Here is a 21508-nt window from a genome sequence, read left to right as displayed (position 1 = left end):
AGAGCTGGAAGGTCAAGTCTGCAGAGGCTGCCTTTCTGATTCTCACCCATCAATGCTTTTTATCTGGCCATTAGACATTAAAGTTTGCAACCCTTAGATTAGTTCTAAAACTTCTCTTCTTCTTTCCATTTAAAAATATACTTCTCTTTTTCCAAAGTCCTCTGGCTGCTTTTGATTCATTTCAATTGGGTCTTGTAGTCTGATTTCTTCTCTAATGTCTTGTGGAATTTTTTAACTTATGGATTGTTCGAATCCATTATACAAGATTCATCCATTTTTTAAAACACTTCCTAAAGTTTTGACTAAGTAAACAGTCGCTCTCGAATGCTTTGAACCTCAGGATGCTGCAATTCTTTATATATTGCATTTCAGTCAAAAGGCTTAAGGTTATGGTTCATGTTGTTGGGGGTTAATTTGTATAATAAATGTTGACACCGACAAGTGACAGGTAAGTAAAGTAGTGACCATAGGAATCTTATGTGTTTTTAAACATTTATGCAATAGATAAGTATAATACTAACATTTCCTGACTGATTACTGAATGCAAGGCATGGTGCCAAGGGCTCTGTCACTAGAAACCCTGTGAGGAAGGGAAGTATTATTTTCCCCATTTTAACGATTTGGAAACTGAAGCTTAAAGAAATTAAGAAGCTTATCCAAGTCACACAGCTAGTATGTGCCACGGCCAAAATAGAAACTCTGGTTATGTGGCTCCAAAAACTATGTAGTTAAGCAATAAATGATACTGTAAATCATAAAGTTTGAGTTAAATGGTGGGAGGTACACTACTCAGCACAAGGTTTGGAAAAGAATAGTTCTCTCAAAAACTTAATCTGAATTGGAGGCATTGATAGCAGCTAGTTCATTTGTGAAGTTGTAGCAGTAATCCAACAATAAACAAAAAGGGGTGGAAGTCATAAGGAGGGAGAATCGACAGAAGTGGGTGATAGATTATGTGACACTTGAAGTGGGTCTAAAGCTGGGCGGCTCCTGGCGGTCAGTTCCGGTGTTCACCAGCAGGGGCGCTAGATAACTAACCAGGAGCACCTGATAGACTATTTAAATGACTGACTTTGCCTAAGTCTTCTTCCGCTGGTGGGGCAAATGTTTGAGGCAGCAAAGAGCACGAAATGACTGACTTCATCAATTCTTCTTTTCAAATTGTTGTTTTATGTTTTCTTAGCAAACTTAACATCAATTAACTTTTCTAAGAGTTCACTATCAATTTTGTGAGTTATTTTAGTTTCTTAATATTTAGGCAATCAAGTACATTATTGTTTTTGTGACAATAAGTAATAGCTGTTATCATTATTATCATATGTTGTTCTGAGCACTTACTACCTGCCAGGAACTTTACTAGGTAGTTTATATTAATTATTTTACTTAATCTGCACAACAATATCCACGTGGTAGATATCATCACCCCATTTTACAGAATAGAAGGATGAGTCTTAGCGAGATCAAATAACTTTCCCTGGGCTAAGCAGTAAGTTAACAGAAGAGCCAGGCTTCGTGATTAGGCCTTTCTGATTCCCACTGTTTCATGTGACCTCTGCAGAACAAGAAAAAAGAACATAGTTGGGAAACTCATAGCATGGGGAAATGCATATTTTAAAAAGTGTTGATATGGAAACAGTATCAAATAAAATTGGTAAAATGAGGCTTGGGGATTGGAGACGTTTCAAACATTTTTTTTCTCTCCATTAGGCAAAGATAATTTTACAGAAGAAAAATATCACACTAAGGTTAAGAAAAAAATTGTTAGAAATTCTTGATTTTAAATTTACAAGAGGTTATTAGAGCTCTTACTTTGGTTTCCATTTAATATATTCAGATTTTTCTGTGAGTGAGGATAAGTGTTCGAAGGTAAGCAGGGACAGCTCATACCATTTCTGCTGCTCACCTCTTCTCCTGAGAAAATTAATCACTTACCGTTTCGGAACTCCAAAGCACAGACTGTACAGACACCTCCGCGTTTGCCAGCTTCAGAACTCGGCTTATCTCCTGGCTAAAGGGCTAATTTCTTGAGGGCAGCATCTTATATTTTGTGCTTGGTATGTAGTAGGCATTTAATAAATAAACAAACTGCAAATGGAAGGGGCAAAGACTAGTTTCAGAGGTCACGGAAAGAAATTTAAATCAGCTTACCTAGAAGATTGCCCCTGAGTCACCCCAAATAGTGGGGTTATCTATGAACTTGATTCTTGTCCATGATTTTATTACTTAACAAAACTTATCAGCATCATGCCATGGAGCTATCACTGTTATCAGATATTATGAGAAATTTCATCAGAAAGATGTGACATTTTTATCCAATTTGACAGCTTTGGGGAATTGTTAATTTATTTATTTTAACATTTAAGCAGCTGATTCTATGGCAAAACATTTAAATCAGAAGATGAGACATCAAACTTTATTTGATAAATATAACACAATAACATTTTAATTTTATATAAAAATCACTTAAGGAAGAGTTTAAGGGATGCAGGAAGGAGAAATGAAAGAAGAAATGAAGCAACAGCAATTTAGATGTTCAAAAGCATCTTGAAGGAACAAAATCAACTTACGTACTATTAATTCTTTACCAAAAAATATAACTCTTTAAATTCAAATGGATATTACTTCTAGAATTTTTGTGTGTTTATAGTGATAATTTTCACCAAAATTTGGAAATACAGGTATTCTTTACATCATCTCTTTTTCTCTTTTTTCAGTAATAAGCAACCTAATCTATTCAGGAAAATAAGGGTCAAATTGCATTTTATAGAGAAATAGGAACAGTTACAAAAGCTTTTAAACTGAGTCATCTCTTTGCAACTATAAGCATAATTTGCCTTTTAGATGAAATAAAATTGAGTGGATGGCTGATCTCGTCCTTGAAATGGCTATTCTCCATTTCTGAAATGACAGTTTATCAATGTCTTTCTCAATGTGGTAGCTCAGAGAAAATAATTTAGGACATGCCTTCAACTGCCATGTTTTATTTCCTCAGACTGTTTGCTGATAATTATAAAAGGTGATACATATGTTGGAGCTAGTTCATTTGGGCTCATGAGAGACCTTTGTGTGTGTATTCCTTCTCAACTCCTCATTCAGTGACATCACCTTGGTAGTTTGAAATCAGCCATGATGGGAATATTTACACCACAGAAGTAGGCAAATGTTTATTGTAAATGAGGGCTTTTGGGGTGGTGAGAAGAGGAAAGGTAGAGCTGGCTGTGAACATTTACTGGCACATCACTGAGTAGAGGATCTGTCTAAATACTCCCTTTCCATGCTTTATCGAACCATTCAACTTTCAATTCAGTAAGTATTTAAATAATGACCAATTATGTGCCAGGCATACTTTAATCCTTATAACAACCCTCTGAAGTAAGTAGTGGTATCCCTATTTTATAGAGTAAGAAATTGAGGCTTAGGGTAGTCCCATATCACTAAGTGGCAACATTAGAGCTCAGATTCAGATTTTTCTACCTCCAAAGACAATCCCTTTCACTTCAACCACTGCAGTGTACTACTCACAATCTGAGTTTCATCCCTACTCATACACATCGCCACCCACCTCTATCCTCAGGATATCACTTTTTCCGTCTCTCCTCCTGCATGTAAAGTTCAGTTACCTCAGACTGGCGAACTTACCAGAGGAGCCAGCCCTGAAATGAGAGGGTCCAGCTTTGTCACATTGTCCTGGAGAAATATCATGCAGGGTATTTCCAGGGTTAAATTGAAACATTTGGTGGGTTTTAAAACATTAGCAAAATGTAAATTTTCACTGTTATAGATCACCGCTGTTGAACCTAGGGGTTACGCATGTCCTAGGGATTCATTGTCCTTGGAGAGCTCAGTTCAAGTGTACTGGGTGTCTCTAAGTTCACCAGGCAGGTATGGATTTCATTCTCAGGAAGTCACTGTTCACTCGGACAGTTTAGCATTGGGCCAGTGTCTGTAGCTCAGTATTTGGAAGTTCTGTTTTCTTTATTGATATTTTAGTGTCTTAGCCTCAAGGTAACAGTACCTCCTCTGGGGTCCAGGATTCTCCTCTGTTGGTCTTTCTAGTCTCAGAAAATGTCGCATCCCATCACCCCACTCTGCAGACAATGCAGTTAAATTTGCTATCAATTGAAAACTCCTTCTTTACCCTGCTCAGCTAACCAAAAGAGCATTTCTGCAATTACTCAGTTATCAGGATGATTACAATTAATATTTATTCATAGCACTATATATTGTGATATAATTCTCATTATTGTCTTTCTATTAACTTATTACAATGACAATCATTGTAAAATACTGTGAACACAAATTGAATTCTCATATACCAAAGTAAACTATGAGAGTTCTACTAGGCAAGGTGCCATCTATGTTTCCTATATTACTTAGGAGAGTTTCTCACATGGTTTTACCCGCAAGCCATTCTATTTGATTGTGGTATCATCAAGATAGAAAAAACTGTTACTGGGGTGAGATTGTCTAATTTTGACCAGTCTGTTCTTGATCAAATGTGATTTAGGGGGCATTCTCACTGGCCACAACCCAGATCAGCCTTTTGAAGGTGTATTCTCAGGACACTAGTCTCTTGAGGTACTCCTTGAGAAAGCCATCAAATAATTTTAGATAATGCTACCCACAGATGATTTTATTGCCCGATATAGTATAAAAAGTTCTGGGAAGTCATACAGTCAAGAAATGTTCTTTCATTTAACAGATGTTTGTTGAGTACCAGGCAGTCATCTAGGTCCTGGAGTTACAGGCGTAAATAAGATAGCAGTCCCTGGTCTCAAAGAACTTAAATCCTATTTCTGTTTCAACTACAGTTTGTGGTGCTTAAGTTAGAGTTCTGTATGAGATGCTTATAACACCTCCCTGTAATAAGGTCAATTAGCGACTTGGAAAAAGGAACCTGGAGATTAAAAGAGATCATCACTGGGCATAAAATTTAGGAATTGTGGTATATAGCTTTAAAACCATAAGCCTGAGGCCTCCAAGGAGACAGTGTAGACAGGGAAGAAAGGGCACTTGAGCTAGAGCTCTGGGGCTGTCCACCTTCAAAGGTTGAGGAGAGGAAGAGGGAAGGAACCAGCAAAGGAGTCTGAGGAAGCTGACCAGTGAGGTAGGAAGAAAACCAGGACATGGAGAGGAGAAGGCATGATGAGAAGGCAACCCGCTCACTTTGCTCCACCCAGAACCCCGGATGCTTCATCCTGGTCTTCCTGTGTGTTTTATGCTGCATACATGTCCTCTAAGGATTAGGTATACATTTACCTGGGAGGCTGGGAGTGCGGTGCCTGTTACTACTGTACTCAACTGGGACACCAGGGAAAGAAGCCCACTTTTTTTGGCCCCAACCACTAGGATACCCTATGAGTACTAAGCACTGGTCTTGCCTGATGCTGGCACTGATGTCCAGGCTTTGTACTTCAGATGGAGATTTGTCATTGTCACTATAGGGGAGTAGAAAGACAACTTTTCTTCAGAATTGTAGGTTAAGTCTACTTAGAAAACAAATGTGCAACTGAACTTCTGAATAACACAGTGACGGCTTACAATTCTGCAGCACGAGGGCCGTCACCTTTCCATTTAGTCACGATGAACATCTATTGAGGTTCTAAAATATACATCGAGGACAATCCCAGGGGCATAGGCAGTACAAAGGTGAACAGGGTGTGAGTCTAGCATTAAAGAGCTTATGTAACCCACCTCTAAGGATAAGAAAATATTAAAAGTTTAAATGTACTGAGAAGCTTGAGGCCAGCACTTAAGTGGTGTTTGATTTCTGTCAATTTATCTATCAAAGGGGAAGGTTGTAAAGCATGGAACAGCAGAAGTCTCCCCAGAGAGGGCTGGCTTATTTCTGAGGCTGCTGTGTGGGCTAGAGTCCCACGGCCATTCTGGCAGGAAAGCATCCCCCACCCGCCTAGAGCCTCAGAGGCAGAAGAGGAAGGAGACCGTGTACGGATGAGACCTGGCCAGTCAGGTCAGAGACATTTGATGGTCATTGTGACCAGAGTGACCAGCCAAGCTAAGAGGTGTCTAGTGGCAATGCTAGTTCAGTGACTAAGCATCCAGAAAGAGGTCCTTAGATAACCAGGGGAGCTGAGACCTGCCCATAGGAGGCAACCAGCCAAAGAGAAGGTGAGGCCTGGAGCACAGCTATGGGGGGAAGCAGTATGGGGGAAACTGAGTCATCCCAGGCCAAGGCAGCCCACCCAAAGAGGAGAGAAAGCTCAGATGGGGATTTCTTCCCCCTCACATCCTTAGTAGGAATTAATCAACTGTTTATTGAGTACTTGTTATGGAGAAACAAAGCAGTACGCTGGCCCTGCGTCTGCTGGAGGAGACAGACAAGTGAACAGACAGTTATGGAAACCTGTTGTAAATAGGATAGTGGAGGCGGCAGCATGGACTAAAGCATCCTGGACTAATGACTGCCTGGGAAGAGTTATAGAAGATAAATCGGAGATATTCAAGCCAAAAGGAGGATGGGTATTCCCCACGGTCAAAGACATGGCCCTGGCAGAAAGACATAGAAAGGACGCTGATCTGCCTGGATTGAGTCATGCGCTTGAGAAAGTGGCTGCAAAAACTCTGTTGATTGAACTGAAACGTGCCACAGGGTTTTGCTGAGTGCAAATGCCAAAAGGAAAAGAGAGAAAGGCAAGACCCTTTAGACTGTAGGCAAGAGAGAGTTGAAGGAAGGTGGAACTATATCCTGGTTCGCTTGGCCAATCCTGGGTTATGCCTGTTAGTTACATTTAGTACAGTTTACACTCTTAGAAGTGTCCCAGTTTGGATGATAAATGACGTGGTCACCTTAGGTTTGAAAGATACATCATATAGTCTGGCTTGAAAAGTAAACCAGGAGAGGAAAACGCAGACACCAAAGGCCTGAAAGGGAGGATGTGGTCATAGAGTGGGGTATTAGATGGGTTTAAAGTTGCAGGGGTGGGTTGGCTCCAGGTGGCCACAATGTCCAGGGGCTGGGGAACAGAAATGGGGGGCTGCCACTTCATTTCTCAGTATCAGTGTTCCTCAAGACAGTGACAGGATCCAGGGTGAAGGAAAGAACTGAGTCAGTAGTGAACCAGTATGGAAGTCCCGCAAAGCATCTAATCAGACATGGAAAGTGGACCGAGGCTCGGACTGGGGACAGTGCTCAGTTTGTGCCCGACTCTGTGCTTCCAGTTCCACAGATGTAGAGACAGTTTTCTGTCTTTTTCTTTGCTTTATCTTCTGTGCCTGGGGCTGTGTGTGCTCAGTGAATACCTATTGAATGAGGGAAGGAAGTGCTTTGAATCTGGAAATCTCACTATCTGGGAGAGGGGTTTTATTTCTTCCATTTCACAGATGAGTGAGTAGGCTCCAGGGGTTTATTAGCTCGCCAGTTTCCTACAACTAGTAAATGGCAAGGCTAGAATTCAAACTGAGCTCTGTGTGACCCCAAAGCTCACATTACTGATCACTACACTATGTTAGTTTGGGTGGTCAGAATAAGACCCACAATAATTTCTTCATGTGCGTTTGTGTGTGTGTGTGTGTGTGTGTGTGTGTGTGTGTGTGTATTTAGTTGTAAAGAGCTTATTATATGCTAGGCATTATTCTAAATGCTTTACTTATATTTAATCCTCACAACCACCCTGTGAGGTAGGTGCTGTTATTATCCTTAAGTTTACAACTAAAGGAACTAAAGCAGGCAACATGGTTCCAGAGCTCACATCTTTAATCACGGGGATTTGCTGCTTTTTTACTTGTCCGTGAATTTGTGTGCATGTTTACAAACAGCATGGTTTAGTTGCTTCTTGTGCATTCCTCTGTTTATAAAGTCCAGATTTCAAAACTCTCCTCATGCGCTGAATTAATTATAGCTGAATCCGATGGCGGGTTCTGCTGCACAGCTGGTCACCGCAGAGACGTGGTTAGAGATGTGAGCTTCTGTGGAAGGCCTGTTACACACAGCAGCAGTCGGGAAAACGAGGACAAAAACACCCAAAAAATTGCTAGACTCTGAACCAAAACGATGAGAGTCTTAGGAAAGATACAAGAAAGCACTTTGGGAATACAGATGTCTAGTACAGGGGTCAGCAAACTGCAGCTCGCGAGCCACATGCGGCTCTTTGGGGATGTACATATGGCTCTGAAGTAAAATGGACAATGAAAATAAAACTATCATAGTTTCATTTATAAAATTTTTAAAGGATATTATTCACATGATGGTGATTATTTAAAAATATATTTATGGCTCTCAAATCATTTTTAAATTGTTGTGAGGGACAGTATTGGCTCTTCCAGGGGTCACAAACTTTTGCAACGGAACGTACCCAAAGAGCCGCATGTGGCTCGCGAGCCACAATAGGCTGGTCAAGGATGTTTGAAAGGATGGGAAGGTCATAGAACTCTGAAGATGCCAGGATATGTCAGAGGCCCCACTGAAAGTTGCAATGGGAAGAATAATTGTTAGCAACTTTTCCCTGAGCCTTTGTCTGACAGATTAACACCAACAGAGTCGGGCAATGTAGGTGTCCGAGGTTGCTGAGAATTTCTGTGGAAGGGCAAGGAGGTGGGAGGCACATGATAAATTCACAACATTCTTTTTTGCTCTACCACTTCATTTAAGGAAGCTACGCTTAGCTTTGAATTCATGAAGTCAATAAACAAACCACAAGAGGAAAATGAAATGTTCTGTTTCAGACTTGCACACCTACCCCTGTGGAGCGTGAACCCTATAAGGGAGAAGTCATTACATTGAAATCGAGAGGGACAAAAGAAGACTCCACAGCTGGGACCAAGAAATAGACCCACCCCTGACCTGGGTGCTATTGGTAAGTGATGGTGGACAAAGAAAGTATTCCTGCATGACAACTGATATGAATATAGCATCTCTCTCTTCATAAGCATTTGAAGAGTCCAGGGTCAAGGTCAAAGTGACATAAGACTCAAATACAGTTTAGCTAAGGAAAGACTGATAAAAGACCTCTTGCCACAGAACAACACTTAGATGAGCCTCCAGATTTATTCTCTGAGATGTTAGGAAACATTCAACAAGAGCCTCGGAGAATCAAACATGAGCAAGAGACAATAGGCTGGTAACACAGAGAGACCTGTTACTGAGGAAAGCGGGTACTGCTTAAAACAGGGAGTACAATTTGATGGTCAAAATTTATAAATTGATTAAGAATTTATCTGGAAAAATGAATTTTCATATGGTAAAAGCAATTATATTCTAGAACTTAGAATGAATGATAAATGAATCAAATGTAGCTTTAGAGGGATAATTTTTCAGGAAAATTATTGGATAGTATTTGGTGTACTTGATTTCACACTTGATTTTTGGAATAATATTGTGGTCATTTTTGAATGCTTCATCAGTTTTCTCTTAGTATTTTGATATTGAGATCTTTTTTTCTTGAAGTACCTATTATCATCCATGTTAATTTTTTTCGTCTTTTTTTTTTTTTTTAAGTTGTTTTCTGGTCCTGCTTCATCAGGTGCCCATTTGACAGAGGCCTTGTGATTTAAGCATCTCTCTAACTTCACTTTCACTGACTTCATGGAATCTACATCCTTTGTCAGTTTTGCAATGTCACTGGGCTCTAAGTTTTTTAAATCTGTGATACATTTTCAGGTGTTTCAAAGCAGAGCGATCTGCAAAAAGCTTACAGAAAAGGTTGACATGATGGATGGATGTTTGTGTTAATTAGAGACACTGTTTGTCAGAGGGCTCATGTTATACATACCCTGTTAGGCATTACACATTTTCACATTATGATAACCTATGTTTTCCTCCAAAAAAACGCCATGACTCAAATAATGAGGTTTGTGCACTATGTATTGTGCTCTCTTTCATTACTGAGAGTTGTGAGCCTTTATCAACGTTATATAGCCACAGTTTCAGCATCTTTGTCATTTTCTGACTATTGGGATTATTCTTGTAAACTAGGAAGATTGTGTTAAAAATTCAAAGGAAGATTAACAAGAGGAAGAAATTCTATTGAATGCTCTAACATGCTTTTCACAGCATTTGCAGGAGCAGGATTAGTGTTTACTTTGATGATAGCATTTCTTGAAGGTTAGGCTTGAGTTCTGCATCTGTTTGTTAGAATGTTACACTGAGTGCCTTTTCTTCTGTTCAAAATCAAAGTCAGAGAAAAGGATGCCGCTGTTCCCATCACAGTTAAACGTTGTCAGCCATGGAGAAGCAGGCTTTACTTCAACTCCCCAAGATCCTTTTGAAAAAATATCGCTCCTGGCCTCTTTGATATCCTTTCAGAAGCAATTGCTGTCGTTCTCACCGTGACTTTGCAGCTGTGTAAGATTGAAGATATAAATGAATACTATTGTGACGGCGAGTCTGTGTGAAGGTTCATTGATGACACTTCAAAATGTCATTTTTGCTTGTGCTAGATTTCTTTGAATTTTTAAAAATCACTTTTTTGGTTAAAGTTTTGTTTTAATGGCTGCATTTGTTGAAAATTGCAAACTCTGATTTTACATTCTATTATAATTAATAAACATTTAGATCTTCATTTTACACCTTGTTATCTGAATGACGAGTGTCTTCTAACTAATAGGATTGGACTCGGGGAGGTTGGTTTTGATTCAAAAGCATAATTTCCTGTGTGACGTCTGTCTGCTTCAGCAACTCCTGGAATTCAGGTCCCTCAGCAAACCCCATGTAATCAAATTGGATGCTCAACCTTAATATAACTCCAAGGCACATTATGCAACCACACTGACAAGTGCAGGATTTGAGAAAGTTAAATGGAATCAGCATGTCTGAAACATGGTGCAGCGATATCCTCTTTTCCCTGTGCTTCCTGGTCTGTACTGGGATCTTTGTGTGTGTGTGCAGAGAAGCTGAACTTCTATTTCTTCTCCAGGTCAAGGGGGATTTTTAAACTGTGTATCAGGTAAAACTCAGGGCAATTATGCTCTCATTGCAGGTACATCTGCCCCTGACTTTCCCACTTAGATCGTGGGTATATTCACACAGTTCACAAAGGGTCTTAGGAACCCAGTTTACCCAACTGCAATTTGCATTGAACACAGAAGAATGGACAGAGCACTCCATCTAGAGAAGAGCCGCAGGTCTTTTTTCTCAGGGAAGAGATACCTTAAAATATTTTATTATTTTTCCTTTTCTCCTCCGCTTTGGTTGACAATAGGAACTCCACATAAAGATGATTGAATCCTCTGGGGGGGAAAATAATAAGCTGCTTTCTTCTTTAAAAGCCAAGTCTCACTCGTCCTTTAGTATTTAACTGAAAGAGCGCCCTCTCTCAGAAGCTTTCCCGGATCCAACCCGACGGGGTCATGTCCCACTTTAAGTTCCTCCGCAGCAGGGCCCCGCCTATGCCCCATCACACCGCCAGTATCTTACTGCATGATAATTACCTGCTTTACTTGTCTGTCTCCTCCGGGGAACTGCAAGCTCACACAGGGGAGGGTCGGTCTGGTTCACTATTATTTCCCTAGCGTTTAGCTAAGTGCCTGGCCATTGATAGGCATTCAATGGCGATTTTATTTTTAAATAAAGGAGGTGAAATAATTCTTTCTAAGTTCTTAAATTGACATAAATGAAGTTAGTGAGCATTTTCAACGTATAAAATAGGAATAAATTTTGTGGTAAGGGTGCTTTAAATGAAGAATACAGATTCACTATCAATTTGATAGATCTCTTTGGGAGAATGAAATAGCCATAGGATTCTACATCGACAAAGCCATTTGAAATGATTAAGAGGATCTCTTTATTGCTTTGATTAGGCTTACTGGCAAATATTTTGCAGAAACATAGTTCTAAAAACAATATAAGGTAACTGGAAAACATGACTCAAGCTATTAATACTTTTTACCATGTTTTTTGGGATTGCCACTGATATACGGAGTAAAATCCCTTTGCCACACAAAACAATTGCATTTTCAAGGTCTGTACAAAGAAGAGATATAATGAGTAGCGTTCCTTCTCTATATTCACCTTCCCTTGCCTCCTTCCTCTGATGGGCAGTGTGATGCACTGGGAAGAAAAAAAAAAATTGTGGACTCTAAACTTTTATTTACTAGCTGTGAGGCCTTGAGTAACTTTTAAAATTAAAATATATTTTGAGCTTATTACAACATACAAAAAGCAAAAAAACAAAACAAAACACAAAACAAAACAAAAACCATAACCATCCCTATGTACCTATGTACCATGTAAGAAATAGAACTTTAGCAATACAGTTGAAGTGCCCTGTGTTCCTCTCCTTTTCCTTTCCCTTTTCCTCTTCCTCCCCCAAGTGAACCAGAGTCCTGAATCTGGTGTTTTAGTCCCATGACATCTTTTAAACCTTTGCTATCTACATACACATGTCTAAGCACTATGTTGTCTGTGGTTTAATCTTATAAAACTATTATACCGTATGTATTGGTTTTTTTGTTGGTTTGTGGCTGTTTAGCATGTATTGTTCTGATGCCTGCTTTTTTGCAGTCAAGGTGTTTAGGAGTTGTTTTGATAGGTCTTGCTCTCATTAACCATTTTATTGCTACATAATATTCCATCGTATAACCCTACACAATCTATTGACCTATTTTCCTGTCGTTAGGCTGTTTCCATTGTCCTGCTGTTATGAACAACGCTGCTGTAAGCATTTTTGTCCAGCGTTCCGTGTGTACACCATGAGAGTATCTCTGAGTACCCGCACTCAGTAGAGAGGAGCGAGAATGATGGGTCCTAACATGTGCGCATTCTCCTTTCTTTGCTACTGGCAAATTGTTCTCCTAAGTGGAAAGTTATGCCTTCAGCAACATAGTGTAAGACTTGCCATTGCTCCACATTAGATATTGCCCAATTAATTAATTGTGCCAATCTGTTGAATAGAAAAGGCATCTTATTGGAGTTTTAATTTGCATTTTCCTAAGTGCTCATGAGGCTGAGCTCCTTTTCATTGTGCAGTTTAACTGGCCTCATTAAGCCTCAGTTTCTTCATTTACAAGATGAGAATGATAATAGTATCAACCTAACACGTGAGGGTGCTGTGAAGGTTACAAAGCCCATACTGTGCAGTCAGCACATGCGAGTGAGGGTTACTGTGCTAATAGCCATATGATGAATTAATAAATGATGTGCTACCCAGAGACTGCCAAAGTCTTGACTCTTCTCTTTCTGTGGGAAAGCTTGCCAGGCGTGGCAGTGCCAGCTCCTTTGGCAGCTCCAGGAATATGGAAGCCAAGACTGGAAGGAAGGGCAGAGTGGGAGCAGGCATAGGATGAGAGCATAGCGTGGGTTCGGAGAGGGCTCTAGGTCCGTGAACATAGTGGTCCAGGAACCTGGCACCGTATAAGCTGTCTGAGCAGGGGCACAAGCTGAAATATGTGGAATCAGTAGAGCCTGGCTCTTAAATGCCACCTGTAGGTCCAGCAGGTCCCAATATCAGCATCTGCCAGCTACACCTGGGACCCGCTTCTCTCAGTGCATTCTCTGCCCTCTGCTTGCCCACTGTACCGCAGGCAGCATCCTATAGGGAAAAGATCGTGGGCCTGTCACAGGCTTTAAAGTCACAAAAGCTGGTTTGGAACCAGTTGCACAAGATACTTCTTAAATTTCCCGAGCCTCAGTTTCTCTATGGACAAAGTGGCTCTAAATAATACGTCCTTTGCAGAGGTTAGTTGAAAGGATTCATTGAGACGATCCAGTAAAGCCCCTGGCTCTCCACCAATGGAAGGTCAGATTCGTCCTCTTCCTATTGCCCGTCTCTCACACCAGCTTTTATTCTTTTCTTTCCCTTCTTTTTCATCTACCTACTCCTGAGCCCCCTGAAAACACAAATAGGTTAATTAGATTTCTTTTTGTCAAACCCACTTTCTCCCTTTCCTTCTTTTTGGAGAATATCTGTGGACAAGTTAAAAAATAAAAAGCAGTGGACCTACTGTTTATTAAACACCTACTGTTTATAGAACATGGAACCACTGTCCCTCAAATGCAGTGAGTGGAACAGAGAAGTGCTCAATGAAACCTTTTTTTTTTTTAATTGGGGAATTGGGGGAGGTGAACAGTGTTGGGGAATTGGGGAAAGGGACCAGCCAAGTTTTTGTTCTTCAATCTTAGTTGTGGAGGGCGCCAGTCGCCATCTGGCTGCCTGTTGGCAGCTCGTGGCCTCTAAGCTCAAGGTGCTGTGTTACAATCTTAGTTGCGGGTGGGCGTAGCCACCATCCCATGCGGGAGTTGAACCAGCAGCCTGTTGTTAAGAGTGCGTGCTCTATCCACTGAGCCATTTAGGTGGCAGCTTAGCTCACGGTCCTGAATTCAGTCTTAGTTGTGGGCGGGCATAGCCCATCATCGAAAAGCAGCCTTGTTGTTAGGAGCACGTGCTCTCACCAGCTGAGCCTTCCTGCCATCTGTTGGCAGCTCAGTGGCAGCTCAGCTCAGGCGCAGCATCACTGGCCCATGTGGGAATCGAACTGGTGGCCCTGTTGCTCAGATGCTCTTGAGCTAACTCTTAACCAACTGAGCCACTCGGCCGGCCCTCAATGAAATCTTTTCGAAGGAGTCAATTAATTTTGGGAATAGTAGATGATGATGATGATGGAAGAGAGAAATCATTCATGAATGAAAATTAACAGTAGAGCAAATCATTGTTTATCTTCAGGGGTCAGGACTGCATTTGTTTTAGGAGCTATCCATCCATAGTGTGTCAGGGGACTTTGTAAAAATGTAAATGACCAGTTTTAAAATATATTTGCCCATGTTTTGTCTCAGCCTATATGATAATCTAACATGATAAAATAACTGTTATATTTATTATGCAAAATATTTGCAACTGCATTACAATTGGCAGTTCCTTGAGGGCAGGCACAGTTTCTTAACAGCTTGTGCCCCAAAACACACCAGCACAATGGTTTACATGGGGTAGACCTTTACGATGGGCTTAGTGAATTGAAATTACAGCAGTGTCCCCTTATCCATGGCTTTACTTTCTGTGGCTTCAGTTACCTGTGGTCAACAGCAGGCCAAAAATACTAAATGACAAACTCCAGAAATAAACAATTCATATGCTTTAGATTGCACAGCGTCTGAGAGGCATGATGAAATCATGCACCGTCTTTCTCTGTCCCTCCTGGGCATGACTCATCCTTTGTGCATCATCTCCACGCTGTATACACTCCCCACCTGTTAGTCCCTTAGCCGCCTTGGTTATCAGATCAACTGCTGCACTACCGCAGTGCTTGTGTTTAAGTAACCCTTGCTTTACCTAATAACCACCTTCACATAACTTTTATTACAGTATATTGTTACCATTGTTCTATTTTATTATTAGTTATTGTTGTTAGTCTCCTACTAGGCCTGATTTATAAATTAAACGTTGTCCTAGGTGTGTGTGTGTATAGGAAAACACATAGTATGCATACGATTCAGTACTATCTGATATTTCAGGCATCCACTGGGGGTCTTGGAACATATTTTCCAAGGACAAGGGAGGACTTCTATAATGTAACATGGCTGAGAGGATTTAGAGGAAAATGTCTGAATTTGGAAAGGTTTTCTGAAGGAAAAAGATTTAAAATCTTGCTTTATAAAGATACTCACGCCTGGCAGAGGAGGTTAAGGAGTATATTTTAGGAAGGGGAACGGCATAACAAAAGCACAGGTCAGCTTCAGCCAGGGCCATCAGCAATGGAGGCTCACTGGGGACTGGCCATTGTGGCTCTGTGGGACAATGGGGGTTTACATAACGAGCTGTTGTAGTAAGGACACATTAACAGGACTTTTTCAAGAATTGCTTAGAACAGGATGTAGGCTCCACAAGAATACAGGACCTTCGACATTTTCTTTAATGAAACTATAAATGTGCTCAATAGGTTCTTAATATAACCCTTATTAGGGCCCTATTAGGTGTCTGGACTAGTGTTCAGCTCTGCATAGACACTCATTTTATGATCTCTGCAGCCCTATGAGATAGATCCTATTATTATTCTGATTGAACAGACAAGAAAACAAAGGCTGAGAGAAGGTAAGCAATTGCCCAAAGGCACTCACCTGGTCGGCAGGTGACCCAGATGTGAACCCTGGTGCATGTGACTCCACTTGACCACTCACTCTAGTGAATTCATTAGTCAAGACTTTCAAACGAAATCACTCTTGAATGACATACAGTTGCCTGAACATCACTAGAGCACAGAAAAAAACGCAGCTAAAAATCATTAAGAGCTTACCGATGGGGGACAGGCAGTTAACTCAGTTGGTTAGAGCGCAGTGCGCATAACACCAAGGTTGCCAGTTCGATCCCCACATGGGCCTCTGAGGTCTGCCTTCCACAACTGGACTGAGGCGACTGCTTGACTTGGAGCTGATGGGTCCTGGAAAAATGCCCTCCACGACTAGAGTGAAACAACTACTTGACTTGGAGTTGACTTGGAGCTGATGTGTTTTGGAAAAACACACTGTTCCACAATAAAAATTAAAATTAAAATAAAAAAAGAGCTTACCTATGAAGACCCTATCTACTTTACAAGAATTAGTTCACGTCATCTTGCTGACAACACCAGGGGGTAGGGACTGTGATGGCCCCCATTTTATACATGGTGATACTGAGGCACAGAGAGGTACATTAACTGTAACTTCTCAGACCCCAGGTATTGTCCAGGATGACCTGGAAGGGGGTTTCCAAGATGTATGGGGCCTTTTCAGTGAACAGTTTCTGAACCACCCAAGACAATACCGGTGAAAGTGTATCACCTCATCTTGACAGACTTGCTGGAAAACTTTCTCTAACTAGTGATCCGTAACACAGAAGGAGCAGAAGACAGGATTTTCTGAAATTGATGTCAGTTCTCATGGAATTAGAGTCAATTCTTTCTAAGAAATCTGGCATTCAGGTAAGGACTCTTCTCTTAGAGGAGCCTAAAAAGTGAGTTATCTTTCTTTTATGCATTTTATTTAAGAGAATTGAATCCAGATTTGTTGTTTTTCCCCCCTTGCATCTTAAGTCAAGAGCTCAGGTTGAAAGCATGGGCTGGTGAGTGGTGGGTCAGATTGATTCAGAAGCAAATGGCCTCTGACTGGGCTGATTCTCCAGGTGTGGGTCTCTCTGATGCTGAACCAGTGCCAGGGACCAGTGGAAGCTTGGTTGCAGCTGGACCCTCCAGCCATCGGGGAAATGAACTTGAAGCAGTGTCAAGTCTATTCAGTACCTCTTGTCACAGGGCAGCCTGCATGATGCAGAGTGGGGCTGATTCCAGAAACCCAATGTCAGCCCAGCTCTGCCCATTTGCTTGTGTGGCTCCTGCACACCACAGCTCTGCTCTAAACCCCCACGTCTTCATCTTCCCAAGGAGGAGGTGTCGCTGGCTGTGTAGGGAGGCGCTCGAGAGCAGGGACTTTAGAGTCCCTGGGTTCAAAACTTGTTTCTGTCACCACCTGTGTAACTTGGGCAAATTACTTAAACTCTCCCACCCTCATATGTTCCATCTGTAGAGTGGGAGAATAAAAATACCACCAAGGGTTTGGGGGAAGAGTTAAATAGGGTAAGGCATAAGCACTTAACACTGTGCTGGGCACAAAGTAAGCTCTCCATCAACCTCAATTACTGGTATCCCTTTGTGCTGGCCTGCTGTATTCTTCTACATGGAGGCAGAATGAAGCCATCGAATGCCATCTTAGGAACTCTCAGTCTCCTCTGGGTCACAGTTTATGGCCATTGTTGCTCGAAAGTACAATTGCAAAACTAAAACTAAAGTCAAAAGACACAACAAACCTTTCTGCAAAAGAGTCTCTAGGGTGGTCTAGGGTGACCATTATCTTCCTATTTACTTTTGTTGTTTCGTTGATTTAAAAATTATCACATTATTTCCCTCCTAGGTGCAGGAAAGCACATCGTTTTGCCCCAGCCATCTGTGAAACCACTGGAGAAATAAACCTTGCCGTTTTCTTTTCAAATCTTCTCACGAACTAACTAAACATAAGTCTTTCAGTCTTATAAACTATGTTATTGTGTTACTTATTGAGGAATGAGATGCCAGTAGTAGATGGAATTAAAATATTTCTGCAACTAAGTCTTCCAAAGTCACAAATGCTTTGAAATTTTATTTTCACGGAAACCAACCTTAAACCGTGGGCATTTATGCCTGAAACTTGTGTTCGCAGAGAGAGAGAGAGAGTGAGAGAGAGAGAGAGAGAGAGAGAGAGAGAGAGAGAGTTATTTGCTGAATGAAGTCTTCATTACATTCAAACATGGATCAGACTTAAACTGCATTCAGACAAGAAATGAGGGGATCATAGATTTGAAGCCAGAAATGTCTTCTAGACCCACATAGAAAAGGTGAGGAAATGGAAGCCCAGAGGCTATATGGCCCTGGGCTCCACTCCTGGCTCCACTATTCCCTTCTAGTCATGCCCTTCTACAACTAATATTTACTGAGTGTTTATTATGTGCCAGGGGTTGGCACCGGAGACAAAATTGTGAACAAAAGTTGATGTGATCCCTGCCCACCTGGGAAAAACAGATATTGATGAAATAATCACAGACCTGCCTAAATTTACAACCACTTCAAGTGCTACAAACAAGAGGTATACAATAAAAGGAGAGCCTGAGAGAAAAGAGTTGATGATTTGGGGAGTGGTCATGGAGGGCTTCCCAGAAGAGGTGATGTAGGTGCTGAGACCTGAAGAAGGACGAGAGGATAACCAGGCAAAGGAGAGCAAGAAGGGTCTCCCTGCAGAGAAGTGTGTGTGGCTGCGGCGGGGGAGGGCAATGGCCTGGGAGTATGAGTAAGGGAATGAAGTTTGAAGTAGCTGGTGAGGGGGAGAGGAGAGAGATTGAAAGAGAAAGATTCTTTTTCCTTACCAACGAAAAACGCTGGGACTTTTATTCAAGTGAGGAAAATGAGGAACAGAGAATGAGTTAGAAATCAAGGCTACACTCAGCAATGACTGGAAGGGCAGCCTGGAACACCAGCCCCTGGGCTCATGGTCCAAACCTCTCTTCTGTGGCTAGAGCTATAAAACAGGAGAGAATGCATTTAGTTCTCACACTGCAGAAAGTTTTGGTGTCTTTTGGTGACATGTGCCAGGCACTGAGCTAAGTGCCAGGAATATAACAATGAAGGACCAGCTCCAATTCCCTAAGACTAGACAGAGAAGGAATCAGTGGTTTTAGTGCTGTGTGGTGTGCATGGTGGCAGTGGCAGGCTGCTTTGGAGCAGAGAGGAACGGTGCCAATCACAGGTCCCCCTGTATCTCCAACGACCTTTTCTCTGTCTTCTTTGCCCACCTCTAGTCCTCTGCCCTCCCTCCTAAAGTTTCCTCTAGATCCTGCAGCTCTTGTGTCACATTGCAGTTAAAGTCCGTCCCACACCCAGAAGGAACAATTGTATTGGTCATGACGATTATTTTTCACATGCTGGGGTTGTCTTGTTAATAGAATCTCCTCATTGCCAACAGCCAGATATTTTTGTTTTCTTTTCACCCCTCATCGTAGTCTCGATGGGTAAATTCATCACTGCTCCCAAGTGTCCAGTACAGTACCGAGAATATAGTAGAAAGTCAAAAAATGCTTGTTGACAATGAATCATAATAAGACAGAATTGCTATAATTAACAGAATATTTTCAGACCTTTTGAGCACAGAATCAACCATTCCCTTCCTGAGATTGTGGGTCTTTTTATGTTTTGTTTTGCTTTGGGGATGGAAAGATTGTATAGGGCGGGGGGCATGGCAATAAATCAATGGTAAGTGCGATCTTTCCCCCTGTTTCTATGTCTATGCCAAGCCCCAAAGCAATTCTTGACTTTCACAGTCTGTTCTCTAAGCTTCTGATGACTATCAGCCATGAATATGCTGAGAACAGTTTGGATTTCTGATATCCCATAGCAATATCTCCATTAGGGTCCTTGCCTTGACAGAGCCTCTAAATGGGTCCAGTTTGGGCAAAGTCACCAGTTACAAACTTCTGCTATTGCCCAGACCACATACCAGTCTCCCCACTGGGCTATGAATTCCTCCAGACAGACAAGATGTCTTACTCACCTTTGCATATCCAATGCCTAGCAGGAGGCCAGGCCAAGAATAGGCACAGCTGTGGAAGGCAGTTTGACAGTTCCTCAGTAAGTTAAACATAGAATTACCATATGACCTAGCAATGCCACTCCTAGGAATATACCCCAAATAACTGATGATAGATGTTCAAACAAAAATTTATACACAGGTATTTATAGTAGCATTATTCATAATCACCAAAAGGTGGAAACAATTCAAATGTCTATCAGCTGTTGAAAGCAAAAACAAAATGTGATCTGTTTCCCCTGCTGTCCAAAAGTAGAGCATTCCTATGAAAACTTTTGTAAGCTGAAATGGCGTAAAGTGAAGAAGCAATGACCAGGAGCTGGCCGAGTGGTACGTTGGTTAAGAGTTGGCTTGGGACGCCAGCTCTGAGCTTCAGGGCCCCGGTTGGGATCCCACATGAGGGCCAGTGATGCTGCACCCTCTACAGCTAAGATGGTGAACAACAGCTCAACCTGGAGCTGGGCTGCCGTGAGTCACCGGCGACAGCATAGGCTCAAAAAAAAAGACCTTACCAAATTATATCAAATAATGCATCAAACCTAAAATAGCACTAACATACAGTCAAAGCTGCTGAAAGTGTGTGTTGCCTCTACAATGGCTCACTGCAAACAATGCTGAATGCGATTTTTGCTTTTTACTTTTTTTTTTTTTTGGTAGAAGCAAAAATCCTCTTCAGTTTTCTTTCAGTTGATGAAAACAGGTACTAATGTAAGTCTTTTATAAAAGTGAAGTGACCTAACGTGAACTTTCAAGAAGTTGGGGATTCCTGTATATCCACATAATGGAATATTATTTAACTATGAAAAAGAATTGAAGTACTGGTACATACTAGAATATAAACGAACCTTGAAAACATGCTAAACAAAAAAGCCAGACACAAAAGACCACATGTATGATTCCAGTTATATGAAATATCCAGAATAGGTAAATCCGTAGAGACAGAGGGCAGATTGGTGGTTGCCAGGGGCTTGGGGAAGGGAGAAATGAGGAGTGACTGCTTAATGAGAATGGAATTTCTTTGAGAGATAATAAGAAGTGTTCAGAAATTAGAGAGTGGTGAGGGTTGTACAACATTGTGGATGTACGAAAGCTACTTTAAAATGGTTATAACAGTAAATTTTATGTTATATGTGTATTTTACCACAATAAAAAAAAACTTTAAAAAAAAGAATAGGCACACAAACCCACTTGCAAATAATTAACTAACGTAAGTGAGGAATNCTCCACAACTAGACTGAAGAACAAAAGGACAGCAACTTGTCTGTTCCTCTTCCCCCAATTCCCCAGTGCTGTTCCCATCCCCCAATTCCCCAATAAAATCTCTTTTTAAAAAAAGCAATGACGATTAATTCATAGTATATGGAAAACCTTTTGAGTGTTCCCAGGCTCAAAAAAAAAGACCTTACCAAATTATATCAAATAATGCATCAAACCTAAAATAGCACTAACATACAGTCAAAGCTGCTGAAAGTGTGTGTTGCC

General features: G+C 41.2%; 1 protein-coding gene across 2 annotated transcripts in view; it reads left to right on the top strand.

Annotated features, from left to right (window-relative positions):
* DPYS (dihydropyrimidinase) overlaps nt 1-10522 on the top strand; it is an 86839-nt gene extending 76317 nt beyond the window's left edge. For both annotated transcript variants that reach the window (XM_019663970.1, XM_019663969.1), the window contains 2 exons: nt 8683-8813; nt 10133-10522. In XM_019663970.1, the coding sequence (XP_019519515.1) occupies nt 8683-8787 (105 nt within the window). In that variant the 3' untranslated portion in view covers nt 8788-8813; nt 10133-10522. The remainder of the gene's footprint in view (nt 1-8682; nt 8814-10132) is intronic.
* The last annotated feature ends 10986 nt before the right edge of the window (nt 10523-21508 follow it).

This window comes from Hipposideros armiger, unplaced genomic scaffold (assembly GCF_001890085.2).
Source record: "Hipposideros armiger isolate ML-2016 unplaced genomic scaffold, ASM189008v1 scaffold_412, whole genome shotgun sequence".
NCBI classification, from domain to species: Eukaryota; Metazoa; Chordata; class Mammalia; order Chiroptera; family Hipposideridae; genus Hipposideros; species Hipposideros armiger.
The sequence above is the reverse complement of the archived record's forward strand: the minus strand, read 5'-3'. Positions and strand labels throughout refer to the sequence as shown.